General features: G+C 46.2%; 1 protein-coding gene across 1 annotated transcript in view; it reads right to left on the reverse strand.

Moving 5' to 3' along the window:
* LHFPL1 (LHFPL tetraspan subfamily member 1) overlaps positions 1-12975 on the reverse strand; it is a 48635-nt gene extending 35660 nt beyond the window's left edge. The window contains exon 1 of the mRNA XM_006136200.5: positions 12089-12975. Within this exon, the coding sequence (XP_006136262.3) occupies positions 12089-12485 (397 nt within the window). The 5' untranslated portion in view covers positions 12486-12975. The remainder of the gene's footprint in view (positions 1-12088) is intronic.
* Positions 12976-16726: the final 3751 nt, after the last annotated feature.

Here is a 16726-nt window from a genome sequence, read left to right on the forward strand (position 1 = left end):
AGTCACATGCAGCTCTTCCCCCCTTAAATTGCAGTTCGTAAAGCCTCCCCTGTGGCTCACGAAGCCGCCCCTGCACCCATAAAAATGGCCCCCTGGTCTCCGGTTTCCTGTGCTCACCGTCCGGTGTGGCGAAGTAAAATGAGGGGAGTGGGAAAGTCGGATACCGGGAAGAAATGCAGAGAGGAACGAGCAAGAAAGGAGGACCCCTGATTTGAATGGAGAAGATAGGGCGATCAACTGGTTACCTGAGGTATTTATATGCTAATGCGAGAAGCCTGGGCAACAAACAGGAAGAATTGGAGGCCCTGGCCCAGTCCAAGAACTATGATTTAATTGGGATAACAGAGACTTGGTGGGATGGCTCGCATGACTGGAGCGCTGTCATGGAAGGGTATAGACTGTTCAGGAAGAACAGGCAGGGGAGAAAAGGAGGAAGAGTTGCACTATATGTAAGAGAGCACTATGATTGCTCTGAACTCCAGTATAAAGAGGGAGAAAAACCTGTTGAGAGTCTATGGGTTAAGTTTAAAGGAGCAAACAACAGCAGTGATGTTGTGGTTGGTGTCTGCTACAGGCCACCGAATCAGGTAGATGAGGCTTTCTTCGGACAACTGAGAGAAGTTTCCAGATCGCAGGCCCTGGTTCTCATGGGGGACTTTAATCACCCTGGGTATGTCTACACTACCCCGCTAGTTCGAACTAGCTGGGTAATGTATGCATACCGCACTTGCTAATGAAGCCCGGGATTTGAATTTCCCGGGCTTCATTAGCATAAGCGGGGCGCCGCCATTTTTAAATCCCCGCTGCTTCGAACCCCATGCAGCAAGGCTACACGGGGCTCGAACTAGGTAGTTCGGACTAGGGTGCCTATTCCGAACTACCAGTACACCTCGTTTTAAAAATGGCGGCTCCCCGCTTATGCTAATGAAGCCCGGGAAATTCAAATCCCGGCTTCATTAGCAAGTGCGGTATGCATACATTACCCCGCTAGAACTAGCGGGGTAGTGTAGACATACCCCCTGATATCTGTTGGGAAACCAATACGGCAGTAAACAGGCAATCCAGGAAGTTTTTGGAGAATGTTGGGGATAACTTCTTGACACAAGTGCTGAAGGATCCGACCAGGGGCCGTGCACAGTTTGACCTGCTCACAAACAAGGAGGAACTAATAGGGGAAGTAGAGGTGGGTGACAACCTGGGAAGCAGTGATCATGAGATGGTAGATTTCAGGATCCTGACCAAAGGAAGAAAAGAGAGTAGCAAAATACACACCTTGGACTTCAAAAAAGCAGATTTTGACTCCCTCAGAGACGTGATGGGCAGAATCCCCTGGGATGCTAACATGAAGGGGAAAGGAGTCCAGGACAGCTGGCAGTATTTTAAAGAAGCCTTATTGAAGGCACAGAAATAAACCATCCCGACACATAGCAAGAGAGGCAAACATGGTAGGAGACCGGATTGCCTTACAGGGGAAATCCTAAGCACAAAAAGGAAGCTTACAAAAAGTGGAAACTTGGACAAATGACCAGGGAGGGGTTTAAATTTATAGCTAGAGAATGCCGGGGGGTTATCAGGAAGGCGAAAGCGCAAATGGAATTGCGACTGGCTAAAGATGTGAAGGATAACAAGAAAGGTTTCTATAGGCATGTTAACAAGAAGAAGGTGATCAGCGAGGGCGTGCGGCCCCTACTGGATGAAGGAGGTAACCTAGTGCCAGATGATGTGGGGAAAGCTGAAGTACTCATTGCTTTCTTTGCCTCTGTATTCACGGACAAGGTCGGTTCCCGGACTAATGCGCTAAGTGACGCAAGATGGGATGAAGATAGACAGCCCTTGCTGGGTAAAGAACAGGTTAGGAACTATTTAGAAAAGCTAAACGTACACAAATCCATGGATCCAGACTTAATGTATCCGAGGGTACTGAGGGAGTTGGTAAATGTCATTGAGGAGCCTTTGGCCATTATCTTTGAAAAGTCGTGGAGATCGGGAGAAATCCCGGATGATTGGAAAAAGGCAAATGTAGTGCCGATCTTCAAAAAAGGGAAAAAGGATGATCCAGGGAACTATAGGCTGGTCAGTCTGACTTTGGTTCCTGGAAAAATCATGGAAGGGATCCTTAAGGAATCTATTTTGAGGCACTTGGAAGAGAGGAAAGTGATTAGGAATAGTCAGCATGGATTCACAAAGGGAAAGTCGTGCCTGACCAATCTGATTAGCTTCTATGATGAGGTAACTGGCTTTGTGGACATGGGAAAGTCAGTGGATGTGATATACCTTGACTTTAGCGAGGCTTTTGATACGGTCTCCCACAATATTCTTGCCAGCAAGTTAAGGAAATAGTGATTGAATAAATGGTCAGTAAGATGGATAGAAAGATGGCTAGAAGGCCGGGCCCAGCGGGTAGTGATCAACAGCTCGATGTCAGGATGGTGGTCGGTTTCTAGCGGAGTGCCCCAAGGTTTGGTTCTAGGACTGGTTTTGTTGAATATATCTTTATTAATGACCGGGATGAGGGGATGGATTGTACCCTTAGCAAGTTTGCGGATGACACTAAGCTAGGGGGAGAGGTAGATATGCTTGAGGGCAGAGATAGGGTCCAGAGTGACTTAGACAAATTGGAGGATTGGGCCACAAGAAATCTGATGAGGTTCAACAAGGACAAGTGCAGAGTCCTGCACTTGGGACGGAAGAATCCCAAGCATAGTTACAAGCTGGGGACCAACCAGTTAAGTAGTAGTTCTGCAGAAAAGGACCTGGGGGTTACAGTGAATGAGAAACTGGATATCAGTCAACAGTGTGCCCTTGTAGCCAAGAAGGCTAATGGCATATTAGGTTGCATTAAGAGGAGCATTGCCAGCAGATCCAGAGATGTCATTATTCCCCTTTATTCGGCTTTGGTGAGGCCACATCTGGAGTATTGTGTCCGTTCTGGGCCCTCCACTATAAAAAGGATGTGAACGCACTGGAGAGGGTCCAGCGGAGGGCAATCAAAATGATTAGGGGGCTGGAGCATATGACTTATGAGGAGAGGCTGAAGGAGTTGGGTCTGTTTAGTCTGCAGAAGCGAAGAGTAAGGGGGGATTTGATAGCAGCCTTCAATTTCCTGAAGGGAGGTTCCAAAGAGGATGGAGAGAGGCTGTTCTCAGTAGTGACAGATGGCAGAACAAGGAGCAATGGTCTCAAGTTGGGGTGAGAGAGGTCCAGGTTGGATATTAGGAAAAACTATTTCACTAGGAGGATGGTGAAGCACTGGAATGGGTTACCTAGGAAAGTAGTGGAGTCTCCATCCCTAGAGGTGTTTAAGTCTCGGCTTGACAAAGCCCTGGCTGGGTTGATTTAGTTGGGATTAACCCTGCCTAGAGCAGGGGGCTGGACTTGATGACCTTCTGAGGTCTCTTCCAGCTCTATGATTTTATGATTCTATGAATGGTGCTGACAAGATGGCACCAGCCGATGGGAGCCTGATGTGGCCAAAAAGCCACCCTGAGTTTTGTTTAAAGGGGCAGTGTCCTAATTTTTTTTCTTGACAACTTTTTTTCTCTTGGCCCTTTGCGCTATATCCCCAACTATTGTGGCTCTTTGCCTTTAACAGGTTGGCCACCCCTGGGTTAATGAATAGAGGGAAGAAGAGAGAGAAGGGTGTTTTGATCAGCAGCAGAAGGGGCAGCGAACTAAAGTTACAGCCGGACCTCATGGCAGCAGATTAACCTCAGCAAACAGCTGTTTACTCTGCTAGTACATATGTGCAGGGACCTGGCTCTCTGCGTCTGAGGTCAGTAAATAAAGTGGTGAGTGAAGCTGGGCTGGAAGCACATGGAAAATGGATCTGAGGTGTGGGTCTTAATGGACGCATTTTCTCTGTGCTTTTTACCATGGTGAAATTGCTCTGACCGGAAACTAATTGCACTTCTCCCTGAGCCATACTTCAGTTAATGCACCTACGGCTGAGAACTGCCTGTGCCTGTCATAAAATCCATCCAGTTCTGCAGGAACTTGTGAATCAACACTGTGAGAAGTAGAGAAAATCAGTGCACATCAGGCAGCACCTGGGAGCACGTTACTGGTTTTTATGCTGTGTTTGTGCAATTCCCAGCACAATGGGGCTCAGTCCCTAAGTGGGGCCATTAAGGGTGTGTCTAGACTACAGGGTTTTTTTAAAAAAAAAGTGGCCTTTTTTTAAAAAAACTTCGTCTGTATCTAGACTGCCGCGTTCTTTCAAAAGTAAATCAAAAAAACTAGGCAGTTTTTTCGATCGCGGAAACCTCATTTTACGAGGAATAACGCCTTTTTTTGAAAGAGCTCTTTCGAAAAATGCACTATGTAATGCAAACTGTACTTTTTCAAAAGAGAGCAACCAGACTGCCTGGGTGCTCTCTTTCAAAATAGTGGCTTACTTTTTCAAAAGTAGTCTAGACACTCTTTTTAGAAAGAGGCTTGTAGTCTAGACGTGCCCTAAGTGCTGTCATAATTTAAATAATATCATTTAAATTACAAATCTTATCTCTCCTCCAGCCTTCTGAGAGAACCTGGAAAAACTACTAGGTGGAAAAATGTGTTCTTTTAAAACAACCTTACTCGCTGCTTTATCTGCAATGTGCATTAGCACTGTAATGCTGCTGGAACGGGCAGTACATAGAGCGGCCCTATTGGTTTATCTGTACTGCTGCACGGAATTATTTAAACCTGAGCCTACACTTGTGTATTGCCCCTGCTCTGTGACACGGATCTAAGCTGGGCAGTCACTGGCCTTGATGGATAGCTAAGCAATACTAATTCTTCCCAAGGAAGGAACGGGACAAGCTGATTCATTCAATTGCAGTGTCCCATAACTTGCTACCTGCACAGCAGGATTGCCAGGAGACAAAGTCATGTGGGTTCACCATTGTTCAGAAACATGACTGCTCTTGGGTTTGTTTTTATTTACTTTTGATTGATTTTTAATTATTTATTATTAAAAGAATTCACTCATCCTTTTATCTAGTTGGTGCTTAATAGTCCAAGACTGGTACTCAGTAAGGATCTACTACATAGCATTTGACTGAAGGAAAAATATATATTCAAGCAATAACCATATGAAAGATGACATACAGGGCTTAAATTCAGCTGGAGCTCTCCGGAGAAGAGCTCTGGTAAATATTTTCAAACCTTGACTCCAGCCTGATACTTGTTATGGTTCTCAGTTGGGGGTCTACAGCTCTCTGAGTTGGAGTATAAGCCAGTTTCAGGGGGTCCATAAGCCACGCAGCCAAAGTTAGAGCCCCAAGTCCTGTGCACCCAAGGAAAATATGAGGTGGGGGATGGAAGGGAATCCAGGAAATACTCTGAGAATTTGAGCCATGATCACACATGATGAAAACATTGTGAGGTGGTGACCTTTCAAAATAAACTTTGACCTGAAGTTTTCATATAGTTGTCCAATTTGAAACTGAAGATTGACACCTAAAATACTGAGCATCAAATATTTCTTGAGGATTACTTCTGTGGGATAAGTAGAAATGGAAATTCAGGTAAACAACTGTTCAGCATTCTTAATAAGACAAGATCCAAACAAGATCACCACCTACAAAATTATTCTGAAGACGTTCTTATCCAGACTTGAACTTCTGGTTCTGGCCAATCTTAGATCTAAATGTGAAACAGTCTTCAAGCTCTCACAGGGCTGGGTAGTAATGTGAACTACCTTGAGAGCTAGCTAGATGGCTGTAGAACATACTAAAATGTTGCTAGATTGATTAGTATGAATGCAATAAATCCTTGTTGTGGTTAGAAGTTTCTGTTGCTTTTCCTGAAGACAACACATAACAAGCTTGCCAGCAAAAATTAAGTAGAACCATGCAAAATAATCTGAGAATTAGTTCTTCAGCGGGAATATTCACTCAGGGAGTGATTTCTGCAACATAAAGAAAGCTGCAAGCACATATAATACCTTACATCATGCTTGTTTCTGTGTTGTATGGAACATGAGACCATATGGAATCAACATCAACACAGGTGAGAATCCTTTTAATTGCTCTGACTGGGAAAATGGGCTTAAATTGCAGCAAGAGAGGTTTAGGTTGGACATTAGGAAAAACTTCCTAATTGTCAGGGATGTTAAACACTGGAATAAATTTCCCCAGGGGTTATGGAAGCTTCATCATTGGCGATTTTTAAGAGCAGATTAGACAAAAATCTGTCAGGGATGATCTAGATGGTGCTTGGTCCTGCTGTGAGGGCAGGGGACTGGACTTGATAACCTCTCGAAATCTCTTCCAGTTCTAGTGTTCTATGGTGGAAAGTAGTGCATTTAAATTGAATAAGTAGGCAAACATAACTGTGGTGGGGAATTGCAGCAAAGTCCCCCATTCTATCCATGGAGGTCATTCTCCAGGAGTGGATCTACCCTGGTCTGCATGGAAGGTGGAACCGTTCAGCCACAGTATGGAAGGGGCCAGGGTTTGGGGTGCGGGGAAGTGCTGTGGAGGTGGTTGAACTACTCCATAGGGGTTCGGGCTCTGAGATTTAACTGAGGAGTGGTTTGGTGTGGAGCAGATCAAGCAGCTGGTCAAGAGATGCACATGATCCCCAATCAGTCAAACAGGGGATCCATGGAAAGGTCAAAGCTGAGTCAGACCTGCTGGGATTCCTAGCCCTGATTGCAGGGAGTCTTGGTATTTCAAACCCAGTTCTTAGCCCTCTTTGCCACCTGCTTCCACTGTTCTGCTACACCTGTGAAGCCTGCAGCTCTCCCGTCATCAAAGAAGAACGTGCCTGATTTGCTGGTCTGGCCATAGTATACTTGATGCAGGATCTGAGAGGGGCTCTCCTGATCCTGGGGCCATGACAACCCTCCAAAACAAAAGACTTACACTCCCCAGAGCCAGTCTAGCAGCCAGGAACCACCAGAGTACATGCTCTGTACCACCTGTAAATTCGCCTTTTATGGAGATAAATCTTCTGAGTTCAAAGCAACCCCAGCAAAGCCAAGAATCGGGACTATTTATTTTACTTCAGTGAAAATTATCACATCCATCCCAAGAGGAGGTAGCATCCATTTTTTTCAGGACTTTGTGGTGCTTCTTAATGAATCTACCTGCTTATCTGGCCTCCTTTGCTGTAGCATTCAAGCACTTCACTAACATTAGTGTGTTTTCCCCCACAATACCTTAAGGAATTATTATTGTCCCTGTTTTATAGAGGGGGAACCAAAGTGCAGGGAGATTAATCGTCTTCCCCAATGCCACACAAAGACTCTGTAGCAGTCAAGAACTGAATCAACACCCTTCTGTTACAGTCTGATACCTGAGGACAAGTTGCCTAATTCCGCAAAGATCTGTTGGAAGCAATTTGTAGCCTGTGGCTGAGGATGACTTGCCTGGATGGGAGAAGATCCTAGAGAGAAATGCATCTATTACAGAACTCTGAAGGGTGGAGGGACTTGCACAGCAGTCAATTAAAATGTTTGGATTCTGGCCTCATCCTTGTAATATCTCCCTTCCACTTCTTGCCAATAAGGCCGGATGTGCTTCCTTAAACAATGCCTCTTTGTTGTGTTCAGTTGGAAGCGCTCTCAAACAAACAAAACCAGCTGCCTAGACAAGCCCATTGCATGCCAAGCTAAAGCATAAACGGAGGAAATTACAAACGTTCCGATATTTATCACGTTTTTAAAAACAACCCACAGTGAACACTGCTTCCCAGAAATCATTTTTCATCCTTCGCAGTGCTAATTTCAGGGGCTTGTGCTGCTGAAAACTCATGGCAGTAAGTTATTTACATTGGGCACAGCACGCCCATATGACAAGACCTTAATACAAAGGGATGGCAGTGAACTGATTTTGAGAGGGGCTGAGCAGCTATAGACCCCACTGACTTCAGCTAAAGTTGTAGGTCCTCAGCATTTTTTAAAACCAGTCTCCAGTTCCCTACAATCTGACAACCAGATTCTGCTATCAGTGGTGTTCTTTGGAATTGATAGTGACATAACGAAGATCAGAATCTGGGGGGATGGATGATAGCCTAGTGTAATCCTAGATTTCATATTGCAAGATCGCACCCAAAAAATTGGATTTATTTTCATCTCCTCAAGTGCTCCTTTTTTAAATTTCTCCCTAATCCCAGCTGAGCTGTGTGGTTGGGACTCCTGTTTGCATTGCTTAGATGGCTGCTTCCAATCCATCACACCAGGGTTTTATACGTATAACTCTCTGTGCTCACAGCTCTCCTTTGTGAGCCGGAAGCAGTGGCAGGCAGGTTTGCTGTGTGCTCTGTGGTTTTTCAGGCTCGTGTGTAAACAGACTAGTAGCATCACAAGGGGGAGGAAAAATAAAGATGTTCCAGTTTATTACGGAAGTACAAACAACACACTAAGGCTTTGGCTACAGTGGAGATTTTGAGCCCTGGCACAGTGGTACGACCCCCTAGTGTAGACATGCAAAGCCATGTTTTGTGCCAATAAAGCTCAGAATGCTAGAAACTGAATTCCCCTGGTGCAAAGCTACATTTCAGGGTGGATTAGCTGCACATGGGCAAATCACAGCAGGTAATGTGTACACTAAGGGACCTCCTGCCTGGAGCAAGGCTACTGATTCTGGTGGAAGCTTTGCCTTTTATTTTCCATCATTCATCTCGTGTAATTTACAACCACGTCTCCACAGGCACGCCGAGGGCATGGAACGCTCCCAAAGAGGAAGAAAAGAGAAGGCATGACAGGCAGCCTTAGAGAGGGAATTAAGGCAGAGGTGAGCAGAAGGCCTAGATCTGAGAATGGAAAGCTGACAGGAAGGGAGCAAATAGCTGTTCAACTTGGACTGAACATAGGATGGGGAAGACAGGGCAGACATAGAGGCAGGATTCATTTGGTAGTAGGGAAGTGGATGGTTAACTGGTTAATGCCTACGGGTTATGGTTAACCAGCAGCCTGGCCAGGTCTGTTGCACTGCGCTACAGGCGGGGCTGCTCCAGCTCAGCCGGGCCCAATGTGCCATGGGTGGAGAGCACTCCAGCCCAGCCAGAGCAGGCCCTACCCTCAGCAGAGGGCCGCTGCAGCCTAGCCAGCCTGCTGTGCCACACCATAGGTGGGGAGCCGGCTGGAGCAGCCCCCTGGCTACCCCCATGTAAGCAGTTAACTATTTAAACAAAACATTTCACTGGTTAACTGATTAAATGGGAGTTTACATCCCTATTTGGTAGCACACAGTTATGGAGACAATGTGCCTGATTCACTAAGGTGACCTGAGTTCTGTTGCCAGCTGCGACACTGGCTGATTGCCTGCCGCTGGGCAAGTCCCTTCCCCTCTCTGTGCCTCAGTTTCCCTTTTCTTGTCTTCTCTCTTTGGATTAGAAGCACTGCAGGGCAGGTTTGTCTCTGGGGTATGTCTAGACTACATGGCTCCGTCAACAGAGCCATGTAAACTAGTTTACCCGACATAGTCAATGAAGCAGGGATTTAAAAATCTTGCTTCATTAAACTAAAAATGGCCGCCACGCTGTGCCAACAATCAGCTGATCCAACACAGCGTGGCAGTCTAGACACGGATCGGTCAACAAGGGAAGCCTTTGTCGACCACTCCTGTAAACCTCGTTTCACGAGGCATAAGGGAGCGGTCGACAAAGGCTTCCCTTGTCGACCGATCCGCGACTAGACTACCGCGCTGTGCCGAATCAGCTGATTGTCGGCACAGCGTGGCAGCCATTTTTAGTTTAATGAACCAGGGATTATTTAAATCCCCTCTTCATTGACTATGTCGGGTAAACTAGCTTACATGGCTCCGTCGACGGAGCCATGTAATCTAGACATACCCTAGCTGTGTGTGCATGGTGCCCAGGTTGACAGGGCCCCAGTCTTGACACATTCCAGATTACAGCAATACTGATGATAACGGAACTGTGGAGGCAGATGTGGGCAGGACTGATAAAATGCAATGGGGGTTATGCTGGGCTGAAAGCCACATTAGGGGAACTTCTCTACAGTTACACTATAACTGCAAAAAGGGGTACATTTATTCACAGAGATAGCTAGCCTCAGAGAACTGTCACAATATAATACCCTTATGGAGTCAAATCACAGGTCACTCTCACTTTGGTGTAGCTCGTCAAAGTCAACACTAGCCAGTTAGCTACACTGAGGGGAAAACTCCAGCATCCCACATCCGCCTGCTTTCACAGGCCACTAGCATCCCAAAGGTAAAATTATCCTTTCTTTCAAAAAACACTCCTGCAAATATTATGCTTTCCGTATTGCAAATTGCTGGGATCCCTTCCAACCTCCCTCCCTCACCCAACAAGACAGCCCCTCTTGTTTGCAGTGAAGACATAGCCATGGGATTGTCACAAAGCAAGTCTCTTCTACAGTGAGAGGGAGCCGGCCTTTCTGAACTCTGAGCCTTATCTATATTACTGCAGCCGTCGAACTAAGTTATGCAATTTCAACTACGTGAATAATGTAGCTGAAGTCAACGTCCTGAGGTCTTCACAGCGGTAAATCGACAGCTGACACTCTCCTGTCAATGCTACTTACTCTCCTCATTTTGGTGGAGAACCAGAAATGATGGGAGAGTGTTTGGCGGTTGATTGATCGCATCTAGTACAGACATGATAACTTGACCCCCGCTGGATCGATCACTGCCTTTCGAGCCAGCCCATAGCGAAGACATTCCCCTAGGGCTAGTCAACACAGCAAGTTGCCTGATATGCATCCACAATTCCTGAGCCTGCACAGTAATGTCCCTTGCAGACACTAGCAGAAGAGCCAACATATGGCTTGGTGCACTTCCGCTGAAAGCCGTACTCCAAGCTGCACTCCCTGACTTTCACTGCTCAGTAGCAGAGTCCAGACTAGGGATGCAAAAGTTTATAGGTTAATGCTATAGACTGCACACATTTCCCTCCTGCCCCTTGCCAATGAATTTTTTTAGCAGTCTGGTCAGCAGCCCGGCTCAGTCCCGGCTTGCACTGGGTCTGGGAACTACCCCGCTGCAGCTCTGCATTTAAAGCATATTAGGAGCCAGGCAGACATGCAGCCCAGCTCAGTTCCGGCTCATGCCAGGTTGGGGAGCTCAGACCCCCCTACCCTGGACAGAGGCTGCTACCACCCCACACTGCTGCCTCTGTATCAGAGGCAGCAGCGCAGGGTGGCAGGCAGCCAGTCCGCAAGGGGAGCCAATTTTTAAACAGGGGGATCCCCGGGATCATGGCTGGAATGCACTAGCTGCCAGCCTCACCGCCAGGGACTATAGAATAGTCAACTAACCAATAAGAATTCGTGAGGTTAATCGACTATTCAATTAACCGGTATTTAACCTCTCTAGTCCAGACAGGATGCTGCTGTGCTGGTGTGGGATCACATCCTGGCTTGCCATGCTGCAACTTGCCATTCAGAAAGCCCACATGCCCCTCATTCTGGAAGAGACAGCAGGGTTGAAAGCCTCACAGGCCCCTGGGCAAGAGGAGGGGGCCCTGCTCCACACCCCCAGAAGGAGCAGAGCCTCTGGCAGAAGGGGAGGCTGGGACTAGGCACCCAGAGAATGCCGTGCCTCCCCCTGGCAGCCCTCAGTGCTGCCTGGAGCAAGAGACACAGTGCTCAGGCAGAAATTTTGAATCACGAGGCCCCAGGGCAGTTGCCTCCTTTAACATCCCCGATTACGCCCATCGTGTCTCCTCCCTGGCTTGCTAACAGGGGAGGTAAAGACAATCGTGGAAGGAAGTGCTGCAGTGACTGTCATCAGGGGGCATGTATGAAGCATAAAGAACAAGCAGCTGAAGCAGACAAAGTTTTCCCACAGACATTTCTGGCTTTGGGAGAATGTTACAGCTCTGGGCCTAGTGACACTGCAGAACATTTAATGTACAGAGAATGTCTCAGACTTGACATTTATGAAGCGCCTATGGGAAATTAAAGACTATACATTACACAGAATCAAGTATTAGAATAAATATTGTATTCATGCTACCGAGATTTGCTTCTCATCTTTACCACAGATGTTTCCAGATCAATGGAGCTTTGCTTTCCTGAGCAGTGCTCTGAAGATCACCGTACGGTTTTAGCATCTGCTAATCAGCAACCTGAAGCCACTCTGGTATACAGCATAATGCATACAATTCCCATTACCTCCTACAAACTGGGCTGTCCCCATGAAGCGTCCCATCATCCGAGAGATGAGCTCTTCCACACAGCAACCCAGGACAGCTGCTAGCGCCACCAGGAGCAGCAAGGCACAGCCAATGCCCATCACTACCGTGCAGATTTGCCAGGATAAGCTGGGGATGGCCCCGAAACTGGCATACCTCCCACACTCTTCAACCATCACCAGGTGCCTCTCCTCTGTCCGAGCTGGGTATGTGCACCGGCGGAAAGTGCCGAATGAAACCGGCTTCCCCAGCTGAGAACCAAGGAGCCAATAGGGCATAAAGTAGCTGGCTGAGCTAGCAACCGCTGTGAGAAAGGATAGGAAAGCCCAAAGGGCCCCAGCCAGTGTTAAACTGCCGCTCATCCTTTTAGACCTCATGTGAGGGCAGCTGTCCTAGGATATGCGAAGCGCTTCGTGGCCAGTGGTCTTCACAACCCTCAGAGAGGGACAAAAGAGGAGGCAACAGAAGAGTCTCAGCCCAGAGAGAAAACTGGAACAGTGTGTCGGGGTTTGCCTCCCCCTGCTTCCACAGGCCACCAGCTTCCTCCAAATATTCTTATCCTCTCTATATTGCAAACAACGATGGGTCGCTGCCAACTTCCTCCCTCCCCCAGCAACTCAGCAGCATCCCTCTTTTTTCACTGCTCTGTGTTCTTAGTCCTTATCCTGAGTGCTGGGCCAGATCAGACCTGCTGTCTGATCCATCTGAGCCCAGAGACAGTCTCATGTTGTTGGCAACATTTGTTTGGTATCTGCTTTGGCTGCTGAATGTTCAGATTCTGCTGCGCTGTTGTCAGACGATCTCACCACTGGCTCTGACCGTGCTAGCAGGTTGCTCTCGTGCGGTTGCTGTGTTCAGCTGCAAGCTCTAAAATAGAAAAGCCACTCAGTAAGATTACTGCCTGAAAGATTTCATACTTTTCATTGCAGGGTTCAAATATTCTTCAGGCCAGAAAAGTGATTAGGAATAAATGTTACTTAGGCTTGTACTTCCATACTTGTATTTCCACTCAGTCTTGTACTACCATAGTTAAAGGTTAAACGCATGACAAATTCAATTAAATAATTTTAAAATGATGAACAAATTGCAAGTTATTACAAAGGAAAAAAATTAGCAACCAATAATCATTTGCTTTTTATTTCAGTTTGTTCCCTCACTTGGCTTCTCTCAGACACAAGAATATTCCACATATGAGTCAGTTTCACAATATTGACCCTGTTTGTTTGACTACACTAAGGCTTTATATAGCAACGTGTATTCCTCCACTGAGCACTCCTAGGTGAATGGAGGCACCGAGCACTCCCAACACACAGATGGGATTGCCCTGGATCTATATAGACACTTGAGTGCCTTCTCGGCGATAACTGCTTTCTCTACTTGATGGCCTCAAAGCAATCTCAAGAAGAATTATACTTAGCTGTTTTAGGTGGTGGCCATTACCATAGTATCTGAGCACTGCACAAACTTAATAGATGAATCATCACAGCATGCCTGAAAGCTAGGGCAGTGCTATTATCCCCATTTTAAACATAGGAAACTAATCAGACCTGGTCGAGCAGCTTGGGCTTGCGGGATTGCGCTAGCACTCTAAAAATAGCTCCAAAAACACTCTTTGAAAATACCCAGCTTATTCTGGAGCTCAGGCTCTGAAGCCTAAGGACACAATCGAGATCTCTTGGGCCCGGCTGGGAGGCTCGCTGCCGTGGGCCGTATAAACATTCCCTAAATGACTTGCCCAAGATCATCCAGGAAATCTGTGAGAGAGCAGACAATCGCAGCTGAGTCTCTCAAGTCCCCACCTAGCCTGGGATCTATTCTTCCCGTCTCACCAATGGATAACAATCCTAGTTCCACACCAGCACCGACACACCTCACTCCCTCTCAAACTCCTTTCCCCTGAACTTTCTTACTGGCATGGGTGTGGATATTTCTTTAATTAAGGAGAAAGAGAGCCCGTTGAGGACATTCCTGAAATGACAGCCACGTGGGAACTCTGTGCTTTAATAAAAGTATTTCAAAACATTTCAAACAGATGTTAAAGGCATTTGATTTATGAAACTTTTAGAGTTTTTTAATTAAAATACAATATAACAAGAACAGCAGGAGCTGTCATTTCCACTCCTGCCCTCCCCTGCCAATACACGCTGGGTGTAAATGTTTCATCAGTTACATCTGGGGCAGGAAGGGAGACAGTCAATGTTCCGGTCTTGTCTATTGTGCTTTTTTATTATTATTTTTATTTTACTAAAAAGCTTCAAATTGAGACCTAAAATAAATGAATTTTTAAAAAGCAAACCAGGAGCCATGTCCTTTCTCCTGCTACGACAGGTCATTAAAATCCATCTTTTGTCCTTGCATATTATAATACACCCAATATAACGCTGGAATGGTCTCTCTCTTGCTTCTTCAGTGACATACAATTAAAAAACAGAGAAAGCAAAACAGCTGAGGCAGCTGCAGTAATAAGTCTGGTGAAAACATTTTAACAACTGAGTGGGATTGTCTGTCTCTTTTGGGCTCTGGCTGATACATCTGTTGGCACTTTTCCCTTCCCCCTCCCCCCTGTAATAGAGAATTTCCTCTTCCCCAGTGAAAAGAAAACTAAATTTGTAATATATGTGCATGAGCCCTTAGCAACTTCACACTAAAATCTGTTGGTCTGTGCTCCATTTTGGAACCAAGTTTACCTCCCTACTGCACACTCTTGGTGCTATTACCAATCTTATGGCAGTGGAGCGTGAAGAGCTCAGGCCGGCTATGCAGTCTGTGGATGAATTACTGGCCCTACTAAAGTCAATAGCAAAACTTCAGTAGAAAGTGTGGACTGGAACTTGTCACCAGCTAATGGCTGTTCCATCTCCATTAGTTCCTGGTGTGCAGATGTCTACATCACAGGACAGCCATCACGATTACCCTAGCTGGCCATCTGAGTAAGGAGGCCAAGGAGTGAAAGGGCCTTTAGAGGTGGCCTTTGCAGTTCAGGGTAAAACACTGAGGGACAGGCTTGCTGTGCTGCTTCTACTCAAGCTATGTCTAGCCTGCTGACAGAGGCCTTCGGGCTCTATGGCACTAAATTCACACAAAACCATTTTTTAAAAGGAAATTAAATGGCCTCATAGTGATTTTTGCTGTAAAACCTGTTCGATATGCTAGCAATGGACCTGAACTGGTACCTCAGATGCAAATGCCAGCAGAGGTGGGAGACACTGAGATTCAAATCAGACCCTGACTGGTCAAACCAGTATGGCCCAAACCCCCACTTCAGTTTGGGACATAGTTGGACACTGGAAAAATTCCACTTTGGATGCAAACTCTGTGATTTAGATCCATCGCAACATACATTGTTCTCTTCCTGTGCTCAAAGTTTGTGAGCTATAATGTTGTATGCTGGCAAACAGCTGCTGGGCTCCAATCCAGAGATAACTGCATTTCTGGGTGAGATATGGTGGATGAAGAGCTTTTTGTGTTTATACAGAGTCTGGACAGCACTTTGGAAGGACACATCCTCCATTGCAGGGAAATCACTATTGTTGCTCGCCAGCTCTGTTTGCACAACAGTTACTGAGGTCTGAAACCAAAGCAATGGGAAATTTGCTAGATATAAAAATGATGAATCCCACTCACCCCTTCAAGCTGCTTTCTTTGCTCATGTGATGATTGTTTTGCATTAGATGGGGGGGTTATCTCCCATTGTGTCTCTCATTGCCACACAGAGATTTAAGAGCCTCTGGAACTTCACATGTACTCATACACACGCCCTGTGTCGCCCATGCAATGTTCAGTTCCATCCCCTGCTTTCAGAAACTGTACTGCAGCATCCCATTTTCCCGCCTCATTCTCACCACTGCACTCTGACTTGCTGCCTGTGCAACTGACTTCAGGCATGCCCCCTGGTGACAAGAGCAAGGAACAGCAAAATTGCTCATCTAGCTTCAGCCATGAACATAAAAAACAGCCTGACTCAGCAGCAATAGATTTTGTGTCTGTTTTCTCCTCTGACTTTTCTGCTATGCATTTGAAAATAGGGAGATTTTGAAAAAGGACTATACAATCAATCCATTGCCCTTGAGACACCACTACCACTTTCGCACTATTCCCTTCCAACTCTGACTTCAGGCACCATACCATACCCAGACTCTACATTCTCAAATGCACACGAACAAAAAGCAGCAAGAGAAGAAAAACTCCCAACAGACCACTGATTCCAAGTCATGGTGCCTTTTAAAGTAGACTTTAATGCTGATTCATTCCACACATCCTTCGTCAGTTTCAGCTAATCTTCTGCTGTGCCCTGTGCTTAGCAAGTCATACTGACTCCAAAACCCAACTGGACTTTGGGGGAAGGGAGGTTCTTCAGGACACAGCTGGGAGCCTAGTGAGCTCCATCTCTCTGAGGTGGCATAAAACCAGGACTTATCAATATTACATCTGCAAATGAATCCCTATGTCCCTTGTACAGAAGTGATCTCATTGCTACCTTGTTAAGTGACTCTGAAGAATGTGTTGTCCTCATTGGTTTGGCACCAGGATTTGAATTACCTTTTTTGCTAGTTCAAGTTGAACTTGTTTGTTTGCTCCTGCTACCTAATTTCAAAAGTACTTTATCGTTCCATAATAA

The sequence above is a fragment of the Pelodiscus sinensis genome, chromosome 13 (genome assembly GCF_052426305.1).
Source record: "Pelodiscus sinensis isolate ZL-2025 chromosome 13, ASM5242630v1, whole genome shotgun sequence".
In the NCBI taxonomy this organism is placed as follows: Eukaryota; Metazoa; Chordata; order Testudines; family Trionychidae; genus Pelodiscus; species Pelodiscus sinensis.